This window comes from Pagrus pagrus (assembly GCF_965226575.1).
Source record: "Pagrus pagrus genome assembly, chromosome: 16".
In the NCBI taxonomy this organism is placed as follows: Eukaryota; Metazoa; Chordata; class Actinopteri; order Spariformes; family Sparidae; genus Pagrus; species Pagrus pagrus.
The window spans coordinates 4,210,800-4,226,319 of record NC_140200.1 but is presented as its reverse complement, the minus strand read 5'-3'; the positions used below and the strand labels follow the sequence as shown (position 1 = coordinate 4,226,319).

The 15,520-nt window shown below is 44.3% G+C and overlaps 2 protein-coding genes across 3 annotated transcripts in view; one reads left to right on the top strand and one right to left on the bottom strand.

Annotated features, from left to right (window-relative positions):
• The window catches only part of LOC311271488 (uncharacterized protein), a 107,988-nt gene that overhangs the window by 49,479 nt on the left and 42,989 nt on the right, over positions 1-15,520 (top strand). The window lies entirely within an intron of this gene.
• Positions 5,118-14,282, bottom strand: tbx18 (T-box transcription factor 18). Of its 2 annotated transcripts, none has more exons than XM_084377822.1 (8): positions 13,826-14,282; positions 12,366-12,528; positions 11,870-11,971; positions 10,575-10,746; positions 10,022-10,189; positions 9,048-9,112; positions 7,590-7,684; positions 5,118-6,900 (listed from the first exon to the last, which is right to left on the bottom strand). In XM_084377822.1, the coding sequence occupies exons 1-8, from the start codon at positions 14,058-14,060 to the stop codon at positions 6,359-6,361; spliced, it is 1,542 nt and encodes a 513-aa protein (XP_084233948.1). In that variant the 5' UTR covers positions 14,061-14,282; the 3' UTR covers positions 5,118-6,358. The 2 variants fall into 2 exon arrangements, with proteins under 2 accessions (XP_084233948.1, XP_084233949.1); XM_084377823.1 differs by having other exon boundaries at positions 12,366-12,525.

The following is a 15,520-nucleotide window of genomic DNA, read 5'->3' as shown; positions in this document are numbered from 1 at the left end:
CAGTGAATGTACTGTCGCTGTCTCGAGAAATTGATTGAAATATTATACTGCTTTATTACCCAGTCTTAGTCTTACCCTTAGCGCCTCTCTTGAGCAGCTCTGGGATTATTCCTTTAATGACATAATTATTAATTATGTTTAAATTTCACACTTTGAACCCTCATTGCATTATGTAGCGATCACAAATTATTTGTGCGTTCTAATTTGGGTGTTTTTGCTCTGTTCTGTGGTGTCGGTGTTAGCAGGTGCTCAGGTCAAGTGTTAATTCAAGATCCCAAAAAGTCCTCAGCCCTTAAAACTGTCTGCCTAAGGCAGCTGTGAATAACTGTGAAGCATTTGGTTAAGTGTTGGCTGGAAAGCTCATAAGGGACGAAGACACATATCACATGGCTAAAGAACTGATAGACGTTTACAAGACATCGCAGAGCCTGTCCTTTCATTTTGGCTCGACACTCAGTCTATCAGACCTTCTCAGTGGCTCACATAAGCACGCAGTGTTTCTATGAAGTGTACATGTGTATTCAAGTGTTTGTCTTTACATCAGTGCAGAACAGGAGGGGGACGTCGTCGGAGGTGCTCATGTCCTTTTTGTTGACATAGAAAGATTACAGGAAAATATTGTGTCATAATTATTTCTCAACACCTCCCTCATAGATCAGAGTTCATGGGGTGTCTAATAAGGGGGGGTACTGAGAAACGCGCCCTGTGGAGCTGACCATAAATCAGCTTAGCGGTCGGAGATTTGATGACAAAGATTTAGCGGCTGTAAAGGACACCCTGAGCCTCAGATTCTTGCAACTGTCATCAAATACCCGCTAGGCCATTAACAGGTCACGCAGGAGTAACTGAGCTGAGCCTGCAACATCATCAGCACACCCACCCTCCTCTTGTCACCAGCTGAAGGCCCCCCAGGAACACAGGTGCACTTCCTGGAACGGCAGCAGGGGCAGAAGAGCCTCTTTGCTCCACTATTCTGTCCTGTCCCCTCTCCTCCATAAATCTTTGGCTCTTTAAATCGAGAAACGCTGCAACACACAAGCTCGAGGTGACCCCTGAAATGAATCTCGAGGTCTCAACAGAAACTGAAATCCAACTGACCCGAGTGTTGACACACAATTTAAGATAACTACCTGTTTGGGAAACCTTTTGAGCGTCCTTTTGTCTTCAAGAAACGTTCCCTTTATTTGAAGATAAATTCGCCGAAACCGCCATTTGTAATTCAAATATGCTTCTCATCAGATACAAACAGCCTCCGAGTCTCCGTGCCAAACCTTATTCTGTGCTCCAGGGAACTTTCTTGTCACTGCCCAACATGACCTCACCTGTGGACTCCCCAGCACATATGCCTGGTCACGTACGACAGGCCGCAAACTCCCCTCTGAGCACGGTCAACCACGTGGTCACGTCGTCTGCCCGTATGTTAATGCGCACTTCAATCACACGGGACGCTAAAACCACATAACTGGCCTCTATGCAAATGCTAACTTCTGTGTTGAGTGCTCAGGGTAGCCAATTCCCTGAGGGGAAGAAAGGCAGCGGGTGTAGAGGAAAGATATGGTAAATAGGTTTATTCCACTTAAGCCAAGACTCACTGTTTGAGGAGGCCAGGGACCATCACACTGTACATGGGAAACATTTTAAGGCAATGCTAATGAACCGTTTTCCCAACTTAGCCGCATCTTTCTTATGCTTTTCAGTGCTTAATGCTTATATTCAACATAACCCACACCGGTATAATCCAGTTTGTCAAAAGACAAAAACACTATTTTCTCTCCCAGTTGACTTAAAAAGTCTCCTGAGTAACATACGGTCATTTTTTAAAGAGGGCTGCACTTAAGTTGGGCGTTGAGTTCAAGAGCTTAACTCTGGCTGTTTGTGGAAACAACTGCGACTGGAAAGGTCAGAAGTGCTCGTAGTTCCCTTGTAGTATTCAGCACAAAGCAACAAGCGGAAAATGCAAGACTTCATATTTACGCAATGCAAGAAGGAAATTCACGTGTGTGTGTCCAGAATATTCTCGTTCGCTCGCTCGCTCTCATTCATGCTTCACGTTTATGGAGTATGTCTATATTAGTATGGCCTGAGCTGGCGTTAATACATACCCACACATGCAAACACACTCTGAAATGAAGAGTGATGTCTCTCGGCTTTGATTTGATGCCTCTGAGCTTTGGGGGATATTCAGTGTCATGATGAGATGCTTTGGCAGCACCGCAAAAGTGTGTGTATTTATGTACGGCCGATGTTAACAGTAAATCAAAGTGGTCTGATGCAGATAATAATAGATATAACAAGTAAAGATGATACATTGAACATCGTCATTTGTATAGCTGTGAAATTTGTTGCGATGACACGTTAAAGCTACAAGAACTTCAGTTTTGTGTTGATTCTGGCGACGCTTGTGGACAAAAGCAGTGTGAGCACGTCTGAAGGTCTTGATCTGGCTAACTGTGCGTTTGTTTTTGAAAGCCAGGAAAGAGAAAAAAAAGAGGCAACATTTTTTTTAATGCTATTTTTCTTTTTTTAATTCAGCTGTTTGCAGGATGGTTGGAGATATGTTGTAGTTAAAGTGGTTTTCAGTCCACAAAACATTTCTGGAGCTTCACAGCAAAACAGCGTTGTGGCATTGTTCTTAACAACTGAAGCAGATGAAATTTTAAGATATAAAAAATAACTGCCAAAACATAAAATGGCTCCATACGGCTAATCTGGAAGCTGTGAGATCACAAACGGATTTGTAAAGATTTGAAAATGTTGATTTTTGCCCTGATCAGTGTTATCTAGTCGTCGTGCCACGTATCGGTATGTTTTGTGGAGCTACAAATGAAAGCTAACAGATAGGCCTGTGTTGCGCTCACTCACGCACGTCCCCATCTACTTCAGTTGTTTAAGAATATACTGCAACTCTGTTTTTCTGTGAAGCTCTTGACCCGACTTACCATCGACACGGGGGTAAATAGATAATGACTGAATATAAAGATGATCATCTAAAAGATGAAAGGTAAACGTTTTGCAGATATTTTAAACATAAATATTTTGTCTAATTTTGTGGCATTATTAACAGCAAATTAACATAATTCTTGGCGAAACTATTTGGTGTAGTTTTGTGTGTTTGTCCAACACTTTAGTGGAGAGCAAGACCATAATATTTAGTTTGGATATTCATGATCACCAGAGGATGATTCCTTGTGTTTTCAGCTCTCCTCTCTTTAATTCTTGGATTTCTGTGAGCGTCACCCTCTGGCTGAGTACAACTCTCTTCACAAGATATTTTTGTGGTCTGGTTTGCATGAAATGTGTCGAGAATGTTCCTCGTCCCCGGAGGATGAACCACAATGACCTCCTGACATTTTATCTATTGCCAACTTTATGCCTGTACGTAAACTAATAATCTACTAGACAGACTGCCTTGAAAGTCTGAATCAAGTTTGGATGTCTTACTGTCGGGATTTCCCCCAAAAAAGTCCCGAGCTACTGATGAATGGACTAGATTAGATAGATTTGCTTCAACTTCATACAGACCTTGAACACACACACACGGACACACAATGTTCCTGCTCCCTGCCTCTCCTTGCCTCCTCCCCTCCTTGTCCTCCTCCTCCAGGCAGATAGCGTGACAGATCTGTCACGTCGGCACCTGGTCGTACACAAGTGTTAATGTCCCCACCTCGGCCGAGAATCACCGGACCACTGACACCATGCAGAAGTGTGTGTGTGTAAGTGTGTGTGTGTGTGTCACCATCTGAAGCTTTACACTAATATTTTCTTTATCTTTCCTCCCAAAATCAGAAATCTCCTTAGTTTTCAAATAAATCGACGGGGCGAAGGAGACTGAAGATAGCGCTGTATATAAATGTGCTTACATTTGGCTGTGTGTGTGGTACGGATGCACCAGGCAGGGGTCCCGTCCCCTGTCACTCAGAAACAACAAGCCAATCATTCCTGGGATCTAAAATAAGCTCTCCTCCCCCCCCTTTCCGTCCTCTCTCGCCTCCTCTCTCCACCCCCCCCCCTCACATGTGCTCCTCTCGTCAGCACCTCTCACCTTCAGAGTGACAGGAGACAACTGAGGGCGGCAGGAAACGGGTGACAGCAGGAGAGAGTCAGCAACTTTTTGGGGATGAATACTTGGGAATGGGGGGGGGGAAAAAATCAGATACAGGTGAACTTCTCAGCCCATAATAATACCTGGAGGGGAAAGATCATCATTGAATCACAGTCAGTGATATAAAGCAGCTAATTTAGTTGTTTTGAGCTCATTTGTGATAAAGATAATGGGATTTGTAGGCTCACACGTACAGTAAACGTCATAAAAATAAAATCCTGTAAAGTTATGGGTAGCTGCTAAAGTTTACGTTGTCTTTTATTTTAGATTATTCTTTTTGTATCCTTACCGACAAAGGCTCCCTCAGCACTGGCTGTTACATGAGATGAAGTGTGCAGCACTTGTCTTGTTTTCCTTTCAAGATTTATTTTGGGAGCGAGGTACAGAGGAAATATGTCTCTGTGTTTTGTCTTGGTTACGCGGAGCCTTTAGTCGGAGTGCTTGTTCAGGTGTTAAAATGGGTTAAAATGACAAAGCTTCGGTGACGGCAAACGGCTTTCTGCAAAAATCTTGGCTCACGCTTTCGGCAGAGTAGTATGACTTTGGCGGAGGGGAGGGAGGGGGGAGGTCAATTCTCAAGGATCTACATGAACTTTGAGACTGTGAGGTCACACACTCGCTGACAACTCAGCCACCTGTTACCACACACGCAAATGTGCACACACACATATCCGCACCCTCACACCCACATTCAGTGCAACACCCTGCCTTGTGTTGTAGGTATTAGTTTGCATGGTCATTACACAGTACAATAAAATGTGTGTGTGTGTGTGTGTGTTATTCTTTCTCCCTGTCTCCTGTGGTATTTTTCATTTCTCTGGCATCCAAAGCCGGTTTTTGACTGCTTCATCACAGATGGACACACACACACACGATAGCACTCGCATACCCATGAGTAAGAACACATAAGCCTTCAGTCGTCTGTTTGTTTTCACAAGGAAACATTATATTGTAAGCATTGTGATTGCTTCAGTTAAGAAAGATGTGTAAATAAAACGCTGACACACACACATATGTTCACAATTGCCTTAATAAACAATATGAAATCAGTTAAATTAGTAAGATATTGATTACATATTAACATTGTGACATGAATATATATATTTTATTTGGCTCAAAAAAAAAAAAGGGTCACAGAACATGTTAATGTCCTCGGCCAAAAGGGCGTGCTGCTGATATAGCGCGTGTTGCAAAGCTTTTTTCGGTCAAGTTCAGGGTTGGCTGTCGCGTACCTGACCCAGTCTAAAGAGCAGAAGCAGGTGCATTGGGGTTTTTTTTTAAGTGCGAAGGGTCACACGGCGCTTTATATACACATCTCGCATCCCTTCCCCGCTATATACAGAGTCATCGTGTGCAGTTACGTCTGTGTCACACAAGGAAAGATGTACTTCAGCCCCGACGTCCAAACAACTCGTCAAGTAAACGTCTGTCAAACCAGACGTAGCGTCAGTCCGTCGTCCATCATCCTCCCGCAGCTTTAACCTCGTCAGTCCATAACTGTCACTGGGACATGTCCCATGGCCCTCATCATGGCCGTGATGTCATCATGTGAATATGTGACAGGCTCCTGGTGTTGTAAGAGTTTCTTTTTTAAGTCTTAGTGGTGAAAAGGCCCCGTCTGTAGTGCGTATTACTACATGGACTTTAGCTACATGTTTGTTATTCCAAAGACTTGACCGAGAACACCACCAGGTATCTAATGACAAAGTATTTAACTGATAGAATTTAGTCAATATATCCCATAAAAACACATTTAAAAGTAGTGTTGAGTAACTCCATCCAAAGTAGGCGATGTAGAATGCTTTGTGAGTATAATAGTTTCTGCTTCAGGGCCTCCTGCCAGGGATTGAAGTGCTTGCTTTGAGTGCCTGGGCCAGCCCAGTTACTGCCCAATCCATATTCAGTTCCAGTTCAGTCACTGGGTAACATCGTTTGGACTTCGTATCCAAAAGCCGCAGGACGTTTTTCCCTTATATGACCACTGCAGCTGCGCATGCATGTCCATGAGAACATACTTGAAAGATAAGAACTTGGTAAAATATTCCCTTCAGTTAAAGAAGCTTTGACAGCTCTTTATTCTCACAGAGACAATGGCTGGATCAGTCACTCCTCTCTGTTTGTCCACAGTTCAGCCTGTTGCTTGTTCAGCACATGGAAGATTAACTTGCAGAGCCTTCTGAACCAAAAGCAACTTACACCCATTCCAGGGTGTCATTTTGTCTTCGTGACAACCCTAGATGTCTGGAGTGAATTTCAGCCCATGTGGGCAGTGACCTGCGAGGCCCCTCCTCCCGTCTGGCTACCTGCCAGTCCTAAAGTCCGAGAGTCAAACAAGAAGCCCTGCTGTCCTCCACTGAGCACGCCCAGACTGTCCGTTAGAGTCCCACTGGGAGAGGAGCCAAGGAAGGGACTCGGGTGATTGGCAGTGGCAGCGGCGGCCATTTTATCAGGGCTGGCAGCGAGGCGTGGTGAGGGAGGGAATGTGTAACCATACAGGCTGTAGGGTGGTGTATGGAGGCGAAGCCCGGCGTAACCCTGCGGGGTGGGGTTGGATAGATAGCCAAGCTGAGAACCAGGGAGAGGCAGGGAACAGAGTCCTTCGCTTTCATACATGGACGGACCTCTGGGAGGGGGGAACGGCTCCGGGGGGTTGCCATAACGGTGGAGCGGGTGCGTGGGTCGGCTGCAGGTGTAATCAGGCGGGCTGAGAGTGCAAACCTGGAAAGGTGAGGAGCACGGAGACGTGGAGAGAAGGTGAGGCGATGCTCCGACCCCTCCATGAGGTCCTGGGATCCCTACAGAAACAGAACCAGAAAAACAGAAGAGTGAAACCTAAATCCACTTAAAGGGCCACATTAGAGTCCATTAAAAGACAGGAGGGTCAAACTGAAGCTGTAGAGAATGAGATATTCTGACTTTTAGTTCCTAGAATGGGTCAATCTCCAGAAAAATGCTGGATCCTACATTTCCCATAATGCAACATCTTTCATTAATCTTTCATTTCCTTTCCTAAATACTCACAGTTTAAACTTCAACCTTCAGTTTGAATTGACTGAAAGACAGTTATATTAACTCTGAGCTTTTAGGTCCAGAGAGGAATTCCTGGTTGGGTTTTGGATCAGTGCTTGGTATCGACAGATACTTGGGATATCATGATTGGTATCTGGAGGTAAAAATGTTGGCTCTGTACTACCTGAAAATGACTCTAGGATTATCTTCCTCTTGTGGCTGCACAAATAATAACATTCTCGCTCTGAAGTATGATTTTGGCAAGACCTCTTCAGACGGTTGGGGTGGATGTATAAAGACTGAGAATTTGACAGGGGCACCACCTTTTGCATAACACTTCCTTCCAACAGTCATTGTTGGTAAAAGATTTGAAAAGATTGTGGTCATGGTTACCAGATACTCAACCTAACACCTTTACCACAGTGGTGGCAGACGAAACGACTGACTTATTCTCAGTATCCTGTTAGTTCTCTACCTTGCTTGGCCATGCCCGGGATGTCCTCAAATGTGAGTGTTCGCAGAGATGGACGCCAGAACGCGTAGGACTCCACCAAAGCCTCCAGACCCATCCTGTAAAACCCACGTGAATGCAGACGTTAGCACACATACATCAGCATTACTTATCAATCATCACAAAATCGCTCCACGTCTCGCACTTTCTGCAGTCGCCGATGCAGCTGCAGCCGCTCTCCCAGCGTGCCTCTCCGGGTTCGTACATTACGCCAACCACCTGGCGGCCATCTTAGTCACCCGTGGGGCCTCTCTTGCCGTCTCCATGGAGACTGCAGGTAATGAGGGGCATAAACGCCACGTTGCGATTGGCTGCTGCCAGCCGGGTGCTCGGAGGTAATTGCTTTCACACGGCTTTTACGGGCGAATCAGGACGAAGGAGCAGGAAGCCGCAGCAAGGATTTATGAGGTGGGACTCCCCTTCCCCCCCAATCTGCGTCTCCCTCCTCCTCTAGGTGGGGCAGAGGGTTGCTGTGGCGGGGTAATGCGAGTGCTCTGTTACCCCTTGTTAGCGTGAGGATAAAAGTCCTCCCCCCCGCGGGGTTGTAGCCACGGTGATAATTTAGACAAGCTGCCCGGAGCGGGTCTGTGTGCTCCAAAGCAGCCTATCAGAGCAGAAGTTTATTTAGCAAACTGCTTAACTCTTCCTGTAATATTTAAGGGGAGTTTTTTTTTTCAGCCTTCCTGAGTTTAACTTTTATAGGGTCAGCTGTCAGGGTTATCCAGTTTGCCGTTCTCTACCTTCCTCCCTCTCAAATTTTCTGTCTCACACGTTCCTTCTCCTCCTCTTTCTCCTGCTCTCCCCCCTTTCTCTCCCCTCCTCTCTAATGATTTCTGCGAGGCCTCAGGGGAGTGGCTGTTTGGAGACTGTTGGAGTTTTACTGCTGTGTTGTTTTAATGCAGTGTTTATATATGTTTAGAAATGTGTTTATACAGATTTTCTTCAGGAGTCTCTCGACTTTTATTATTTTGCTGTTGATGTTTATGTTCTCGAGGCCGGCTGGAATCTGACGCTCCATTTAGGTTTGTATCCGAGGGTTAGATTTTTCCCCTCTCGAAAAAAAAAAAGCTCGCGCCCGTAACTGTGCAATTGCGGGGGAATTAATGTGCCTTTAAAGTTAGCACGTTTAAATGAAAATGCATTGCTGATTAATACAGTGAAATCGCGATAATAAGTGCCACGTCGGTTTCGGTTAAGTCAATTCCTTTTTCCTGCCATTCGGGGCAGATTTAATGGGAGCCTGTTGCACATTTTCCATTAGAAAAAAATAAATAAATACATAGCTTTGCTCCCCATAAAATCGGGACAGAAATAGCCGTGACAAAAACCACAACCAAGCCAGAATATAAAGCAGTCATGCATCCCACATTACCCCTAATGCACTAGATAATGTGAAAATCTCTGTGGTCGAAATGAACTCACCGGTTTCTGCCAGAGTCTCTGAAGCCTTTGGCAAATGGGTTTCTGTCAATTTTCAGCCTTGTAATCTGCAAAGTGAAATAAGACTCTAATTATTTCCCAAAATTTTGTGATTACAAAGTCCATGATACTATAAAGTGTATAATGGGAGATTTCTTCATTCAAAAATAATTTTCTTTTCTCTGCAATCTTTCAATCATATCTATAAATAAATACATCCATGTGCATCGTTAGCTGCTAATTATGTTGCTTGTATGCATTGAATATGTGTGTATGTAGTTTTCTTGCAAAATGTATGTGAATCTGTGCTTGTGTGTGTGTGCGTGCGTGCATGTTCGTTAATGTCTGTGGGGCTGCCATGGGGCTGCCCAGGCTGTGGGTGGCGTTTAAGGCCCGGCTCTGTGACCCGCATCCAAAGGGACTTTTATAGGCAGCCGCCACCATGTTTCTAACTTCAGCCAGCCAACCAACCAACCGGCGCTGACATCCTACTTCAAAGCTCACATTCACTGGCCCAGTGCAAAGCTCCAGAGAAACCAGTAGATAAAAGAAAGAAAGTGGCTTTGAAATTTTGGTGGGAATAAACCAGAAAATGTGAGTACTTAAAACAAAAAAAATCAACTTATGTGAATAGCAGTTATTTCTTAACAATCACTCTAATAAGCCTCTGTTTTGCAAAACACACATTCATGCACAGACCATGGTGCAAAATATTAAAATTAATATTATACAGATATTCAAATAGTTTCTTATTTCATCTTATAGTCCTTAAATCTTTATCAGTGACCACTCTCTAACTACAAACTGCACAAAACTACACAACAACCCAAAGTGTGTGTTAACAACAGGGCCGCCATGCTGGAAAACATGTGGGTTTGTTGGCCAGGGTGGCTATTTCATTATGTTTGGATCATCCAGTGGTGTTTGGTTTTTTTTAAAGAGGAAATGTGGTTGTGTTGGAGGTCAGCTGTGCTTACCTGTTGATTCTGATACGCTGTGACGGTGGTGAACACGGTCTCGGGGAAGGAGAAGGTGCGGGTGCCTTCCCCAGCTGGGACTGCTTTCACCGGGGATAACTCCTCTCCACACTCCTTGCGGATCACATGGACCCGCGGCTGGTATTTGTGCATGGAGTGCAGAATGATCTGAGCAAAGGAGGGAAAAATGTTGCTTTAAGGCTTTGAATTACATAACAGCAATTTCATTGTTATTCACAGCTATAAAACATGATTGTTGGGTAATGAATGCATGTGCACCTGCACACACAAACACCCATAATGTGTTTTTTTAATACGCAGTTGGATGAAGTCTGGGAGATTATGTTACTTTTGGCTTTTATTACCTTAAAAAAACAAAATCTAACAATTTTAAAAGATGGTGTGGAAATATCAAAACAAAAAAAATTAAACCAAAGTATTTAATTATGTGATAAAATATCATTAAAGTGGCCACAGCGAGGTTAAAGTATAAGAATCACAGACAATAACATCATAGAAATATTTTTCACAGTCTGTTGTTATGGGTACTTACATGTCCCTGGTCGTCCAGTTCGTTGTTAGTCAGTTTCAGTTTGTCGAAGCTGACCACCTGACGCATCCACGTCTCACCTGAGGCCGGGGAGTCCGGGTGGATGTACACTCTGGGCGGCACAGGAGAGTCCGCGTTCCCCGCTACCATCCACTTGGAGCTGTGGTACACGTACCTTCACACACACACACACACACAGGACGGTGGATGAAGACGATGCCTCATGTATGCATTTTTTAAATGTATTTTATTTTGTCGAGCTATGCACATCATTACGCGCGGGAAATATTTTTCTTTTCTTTCCTTTTTTTTTTAGGGGATTTAAAGAAAATTTAAATAATTACATCCTGTTTCTGTCTGCAGATTATCTTCACATATTTATCCTAAAGGAAAGCATAATATAGATTTTTTTTTTTTTAAATATATTTTTTGTATGCTCCAGTTCATATGAATGAGCTAAAGTCAAGTCAAATGTCTTCTTTGGTTTTAAAGCAGGCCTTCAGATTTTGATGTATTTAATATTAATATTAATATTTTAGTCTCTCTGCAGTTGAACACGTCAAAGACCAAACTGACGCATGTCGTGAGCGAGCAGTGGGTGTGATGGCCCTTCAGCTACAGACTCGGCTAATTAGTTCCTCGTCTGGTTGAAGGTGTGTTCATCACCTGCTGTGAGGCGTTTGTTATCAAACCTGCACCACTCGCCTGCAGCTCTGGGCCGTGCGTGTGTCTGTGTGTGAGTGTGTGCACACGAACACAACATGTCAGACAGAGTAACACGTCACTCGTCACTCCTGCGCGCCGCTAAAAATGTGTTCGCATATAAACGGGTCGTGATAGTTTGAAATGACAGACCTGCAGCGTATGGCGTGCAAAGACTTGGCTGTTTGCGTCGCCGCCGGCGCAGTTACACGCTGTTTTTGTGCCGCATTATAACGACATTTGTCGGTTTGACCTTCCAGGGGTTGGAGAGGTTACGCGTCCAAAAGGCCTTTGTCCAAAAGGGACGGCAAAACCGCCGTGACACAACACCGGTGCCAAGCGCCATTTGTGGAGACAGGGCTGGGGTTGACAAATCAATGTTGTCCCAGGAAACAGTGCATGGAGTCTAAATACAGACTCACTGTAAATAACAATTTCTATAGGACGTGCGTGAGGTTACAGCCACGTATACATCACGAATATGTAATTTTTCTTCTATCAGAAGTCATTTTGAAATCCATCACAAGGTTTTAATGGCCTCGTTTATCAATGTGTATATGTGTATGTGTGTGTGTGTGTGTGTGCATGCGTCTTACCTGTATCGCTTGTTGTCCACTGGGATTATATCCATGGCGATGTAATACTGCTGATGTGGGTCCAAGCCCGTAATCTTGACGCGCATAGCGGGGAACATCCGCCTGACAGGAAAACCAAATAAATCATCTGCATAGGAGATTTCAGCTCAAACTGCAGACATGATGGGTTTACAACACGCAGCCGTTATTACTGGATAACAATAACAATAATAATAATAATAACAACATTAATAATAGTTTAATAAAAATAGCATTATTAGAAAAAGTCTGTGTCTTGTTTAGGCATTATTTTATGATCGATACCAGCTGATTACTCATAAAAAGCCTACATGTTTCTGTTTCATAGATTATCTGCTCCAACTCTTATTTAATATTTAATATTTAATGCATGGTATTAAAAACAAATCATATTATAATTCCTTCTTCGTTATTATTTATTTTAACTGCTGGACATGAGGCTACATCCATCCCCCCCCAACATGAGCTCCATCTTTACCGTCCAGCCTTTGTAATAATCATCTCCGTGCCGATCTCGTGGAACCGTTTCCACAGGTCTGATCCCTGCAGGTCCACGCGGGTCTCCTCTCCGGTGCCGGTCACCGGCGCCGCGCACACAGCTGCGGGCTGCGGGCTCTCCAGCAGCGCGTCCTCGCTCTCTGCTGCGCCGGAAAAAGAGGCGAGATTAACAAGGTTTGCTTTTTTTTTTAAGAGTGACACAAACCACTCCAGGCCGAGTTTATTTCACTGAAAGGTGTTCAGACTACAATACATGTTAAAAACAGACAAACAGCAGGATGAGCTCCCTGTTACAGGATAAGATCAGATCAGGAGGGATATTAGTGTATTAAAACACGGTTTGCACTTGAATTATCCTGTATGGACATGATTTATTATTAAGAATAATACTGCAAGCGTCCCATTGAAGTGACTATTAATGAAATAAACCTCCAGCAGCCGAGGAAAAGCTCACAACTGTTTGTTATTTGATTATTTCAAGGAGAAAATCTCTTTCTTTAATACTGCTGCACTTAAGTATTATAATAATATATGTCTCCTCAAACCCAGGTCGCTTTACGCTCATTAGGCTGCTGTATAGGTTCAATAAAAGGCACGTTCACCAGAGCACTCCAACCAGGACGTGCGTAATGATTTTCACGATGGAGCACTTGAGTTTAAATCCGTGTTTTAACATCGAGGACACCCCTAACAGCAGTGTTTATGTGTCTCACCGCTGTTGTTATTTGCGCTGTTTCAACACAGGGCCTAGCCAGGTGCTGGGAAATTTATGGACACTAGACTTGGGCCTAACAAGGCAAACTAACACAAAGACAAATCCTCAGCCAAGTGCGTTTTTGTTGTTTTTTTTAAAGCGAGATTTAAATCGTAATTTGTCAGGAGGGCCAGCCCGGGTTTTTGTGCCTTTTTTCTGCGTCCTCTCCGCGGCAGCTTCCCTTCCCCTTTGCCTTTACACGCTGCTAATTGGCGTGTTTATGATTGCAACACAACCCATAAAGCGTCTCACATTAGTCACACTCACACCACTCATATTTACTAGACCAGGGCCATGATATGATATCACATTTCCCCACTGTGTGGCTCTCTGACCGAAGCTCGTGATTGTTCTGCTTTTTTTTTTTTTTATTTATTTGCGTCTTATTGCTGAATTTCTCTCGGCAATAAAGCAGAAGATAAGAACTACTTCTCACTGAAAAATAGGAAATGCCAGCTTTAAGTTTATTTCCTCTTATTAATGGTGATGTGATATTAAACAGCTTGTGGTTGACAGATTGTATAATTTGCTGTATACCAGTAAAAAACACTGACAGTCTACAATAAGTCGTGTTCACCTGGAAGACTAAAGCAGCATGCTTATTTTACGCAGTCATTTAAATTACGCCATTATTATTATTATGATATTTATTATTTTTTATTATTATTGTTGTTATATTTACTCACGGGATCCGTCACTTGCACACTCCGCCTCGCTGCCCCGGTCGCTGGCGCACGCTCTGTCGGCCCGCGGCCCCGGGCTCCCGGTTAGATCAGACACATCAGTTCCGTCCTCGTAGCCGGGGGACGCGGCATCCTCTCCGGACGTCCTGCGTCTCTTTTCCGCGCCGATCAGCGCCTCCACCGAGAATGCGTGCGCCTTGACGCTCATTGCGCACGGGGATCGCCGCTTCTCTGCCATTTCTCTCGCTTCTCTCGTTGGCGGAGGAAGGAGAGGAAACGGGGACGGCGTCACGAAGCTTTTTGAGCAGGCGAGGCGAGAAAAAGTTCAAAAACACAGACGCAAAAGCAAATCCACGATGACGGTCCGGTTGGTTTTTGGGTGCGACGGGGGCTGTCCGTCCTCGAGGAGCAGCGGAGGGGAGCCGGGGACGAGCTGTAATAACGTCTCCGTTATCCGTGAGAGCCGTGCGGACTTTTTGGAGAGTGTCAACAACCGGAGCTTAGAGCAGAGCCGGAGAAGGGGACCTGTCAATCACGACGCAGCGCAACCAATCAGGAGTAATCACAGCCCCCCGGAACTTCTCCATGGTACCGCCCGCTATGGGGGCCGCTCGTGCCGCCTTATGTGGTCAAAGTAAAGCTGGTGATTGAATCATGTCTTCAGGAGAAGGAGCCTCGAGGAGCGTCTCTCTGGGGCATTGCGCGCATTTTCACACACCGGCCCGACATGCTTTGCATATCTGCCCATTAGTACCTCGTGCACGGTGACCAGTTGTGCGCAGCCCCAACCTGGAAACGAGCGTTTTCTGACAGCGTGTAGGCTGCAAAAAGCATGAGCTGCACAAATAAAAGTGTTTATGCTGCACTGTGCACTGTCACTGGCACATATCGAAGAAAAATATATATATGTTCAGGATTTATTTTTTATTTTTGAGCCCAACAAAAGACATCTTTTTTTAAAAAAAACCTGAATTTAGGATCTCCGGTGTCACTGAGCAACTGGCCTGGATCGCAGAAACGGTCCAAGCTTATTGTATTTTAACAAGCCAACACAATAAAAAAAAGAAAAGAGCTCGATGTAAGCGTGAAATATCGGTAACAGCATCCTTGAGTTCAACGTGCAGTCAGATCCTCAGCAACAGCACAAATGTTTTACTGAAAAAGAAAAAGTACCATCGCCTGAGAGGATGTATAGTTTACTTCATCACAGGCACTCACAGGCAAATGCAAAGTCAAATAACCCACACGAATCTGGGCTTGATGTACATAGAAGAACAAAAACAATAAAAATGTATATTTAAAGATGTCGAGCTCATCATAACTGGACCTTTATTATAATAACAAACCTGCAGAGCTGAGAAATAAAATATTTAAATGTGTACTTGAGTGAATAAATAAAGTAAAAGTACTATTATCCATCTGCGTGATTAAGATTAGACAGTTACAGGATCACAGATTTAATTGAGACGTTTGGAAGTAATCGCCCGCACTTTCAAGGCCCCGCGTAAATGAGCGTGTGGTCACGCGGGGAATGCGTGAGGCTATAACATATGGAGGTGGAGGACCTGGCTATAAATAAACAAGGACTGTGTGTGTGTGTGTGTGTGTGTGTGTGTGTGTGTGTGTGTGTGTGTGTGTGTGTGCAGGTTTTTTTCAGACTGAAACCCACAAATTCCCTTTAACACTCAAGTGACCGCA

Excerpts from the sequence above, each read along its gene's own strand:
- tbx18 (XM_084377822.1), bottom strand. The coding sequence starts at position 14,060 with ATGGCAGAGAAGCGGCGATCCCCGTGCGCAATGAGCGTCAAGGCGCAC. Across the intron at positions 11,972-12,365 it reads ATTATTACAAAGGCTGGACG|GCGGATGTTCCCCGCTATGC; the intron begins GTAAAGATGGAG and ends TTTTCCTGTCAG. Across the intron at positions 6,901-7,589 it reads CCCGGGCATGGCCAAGCAAG|GGATCCCAGGACCTCATGGA; the intron begins GTAGAGAACTAA and ends CTGTTTCTGTAG.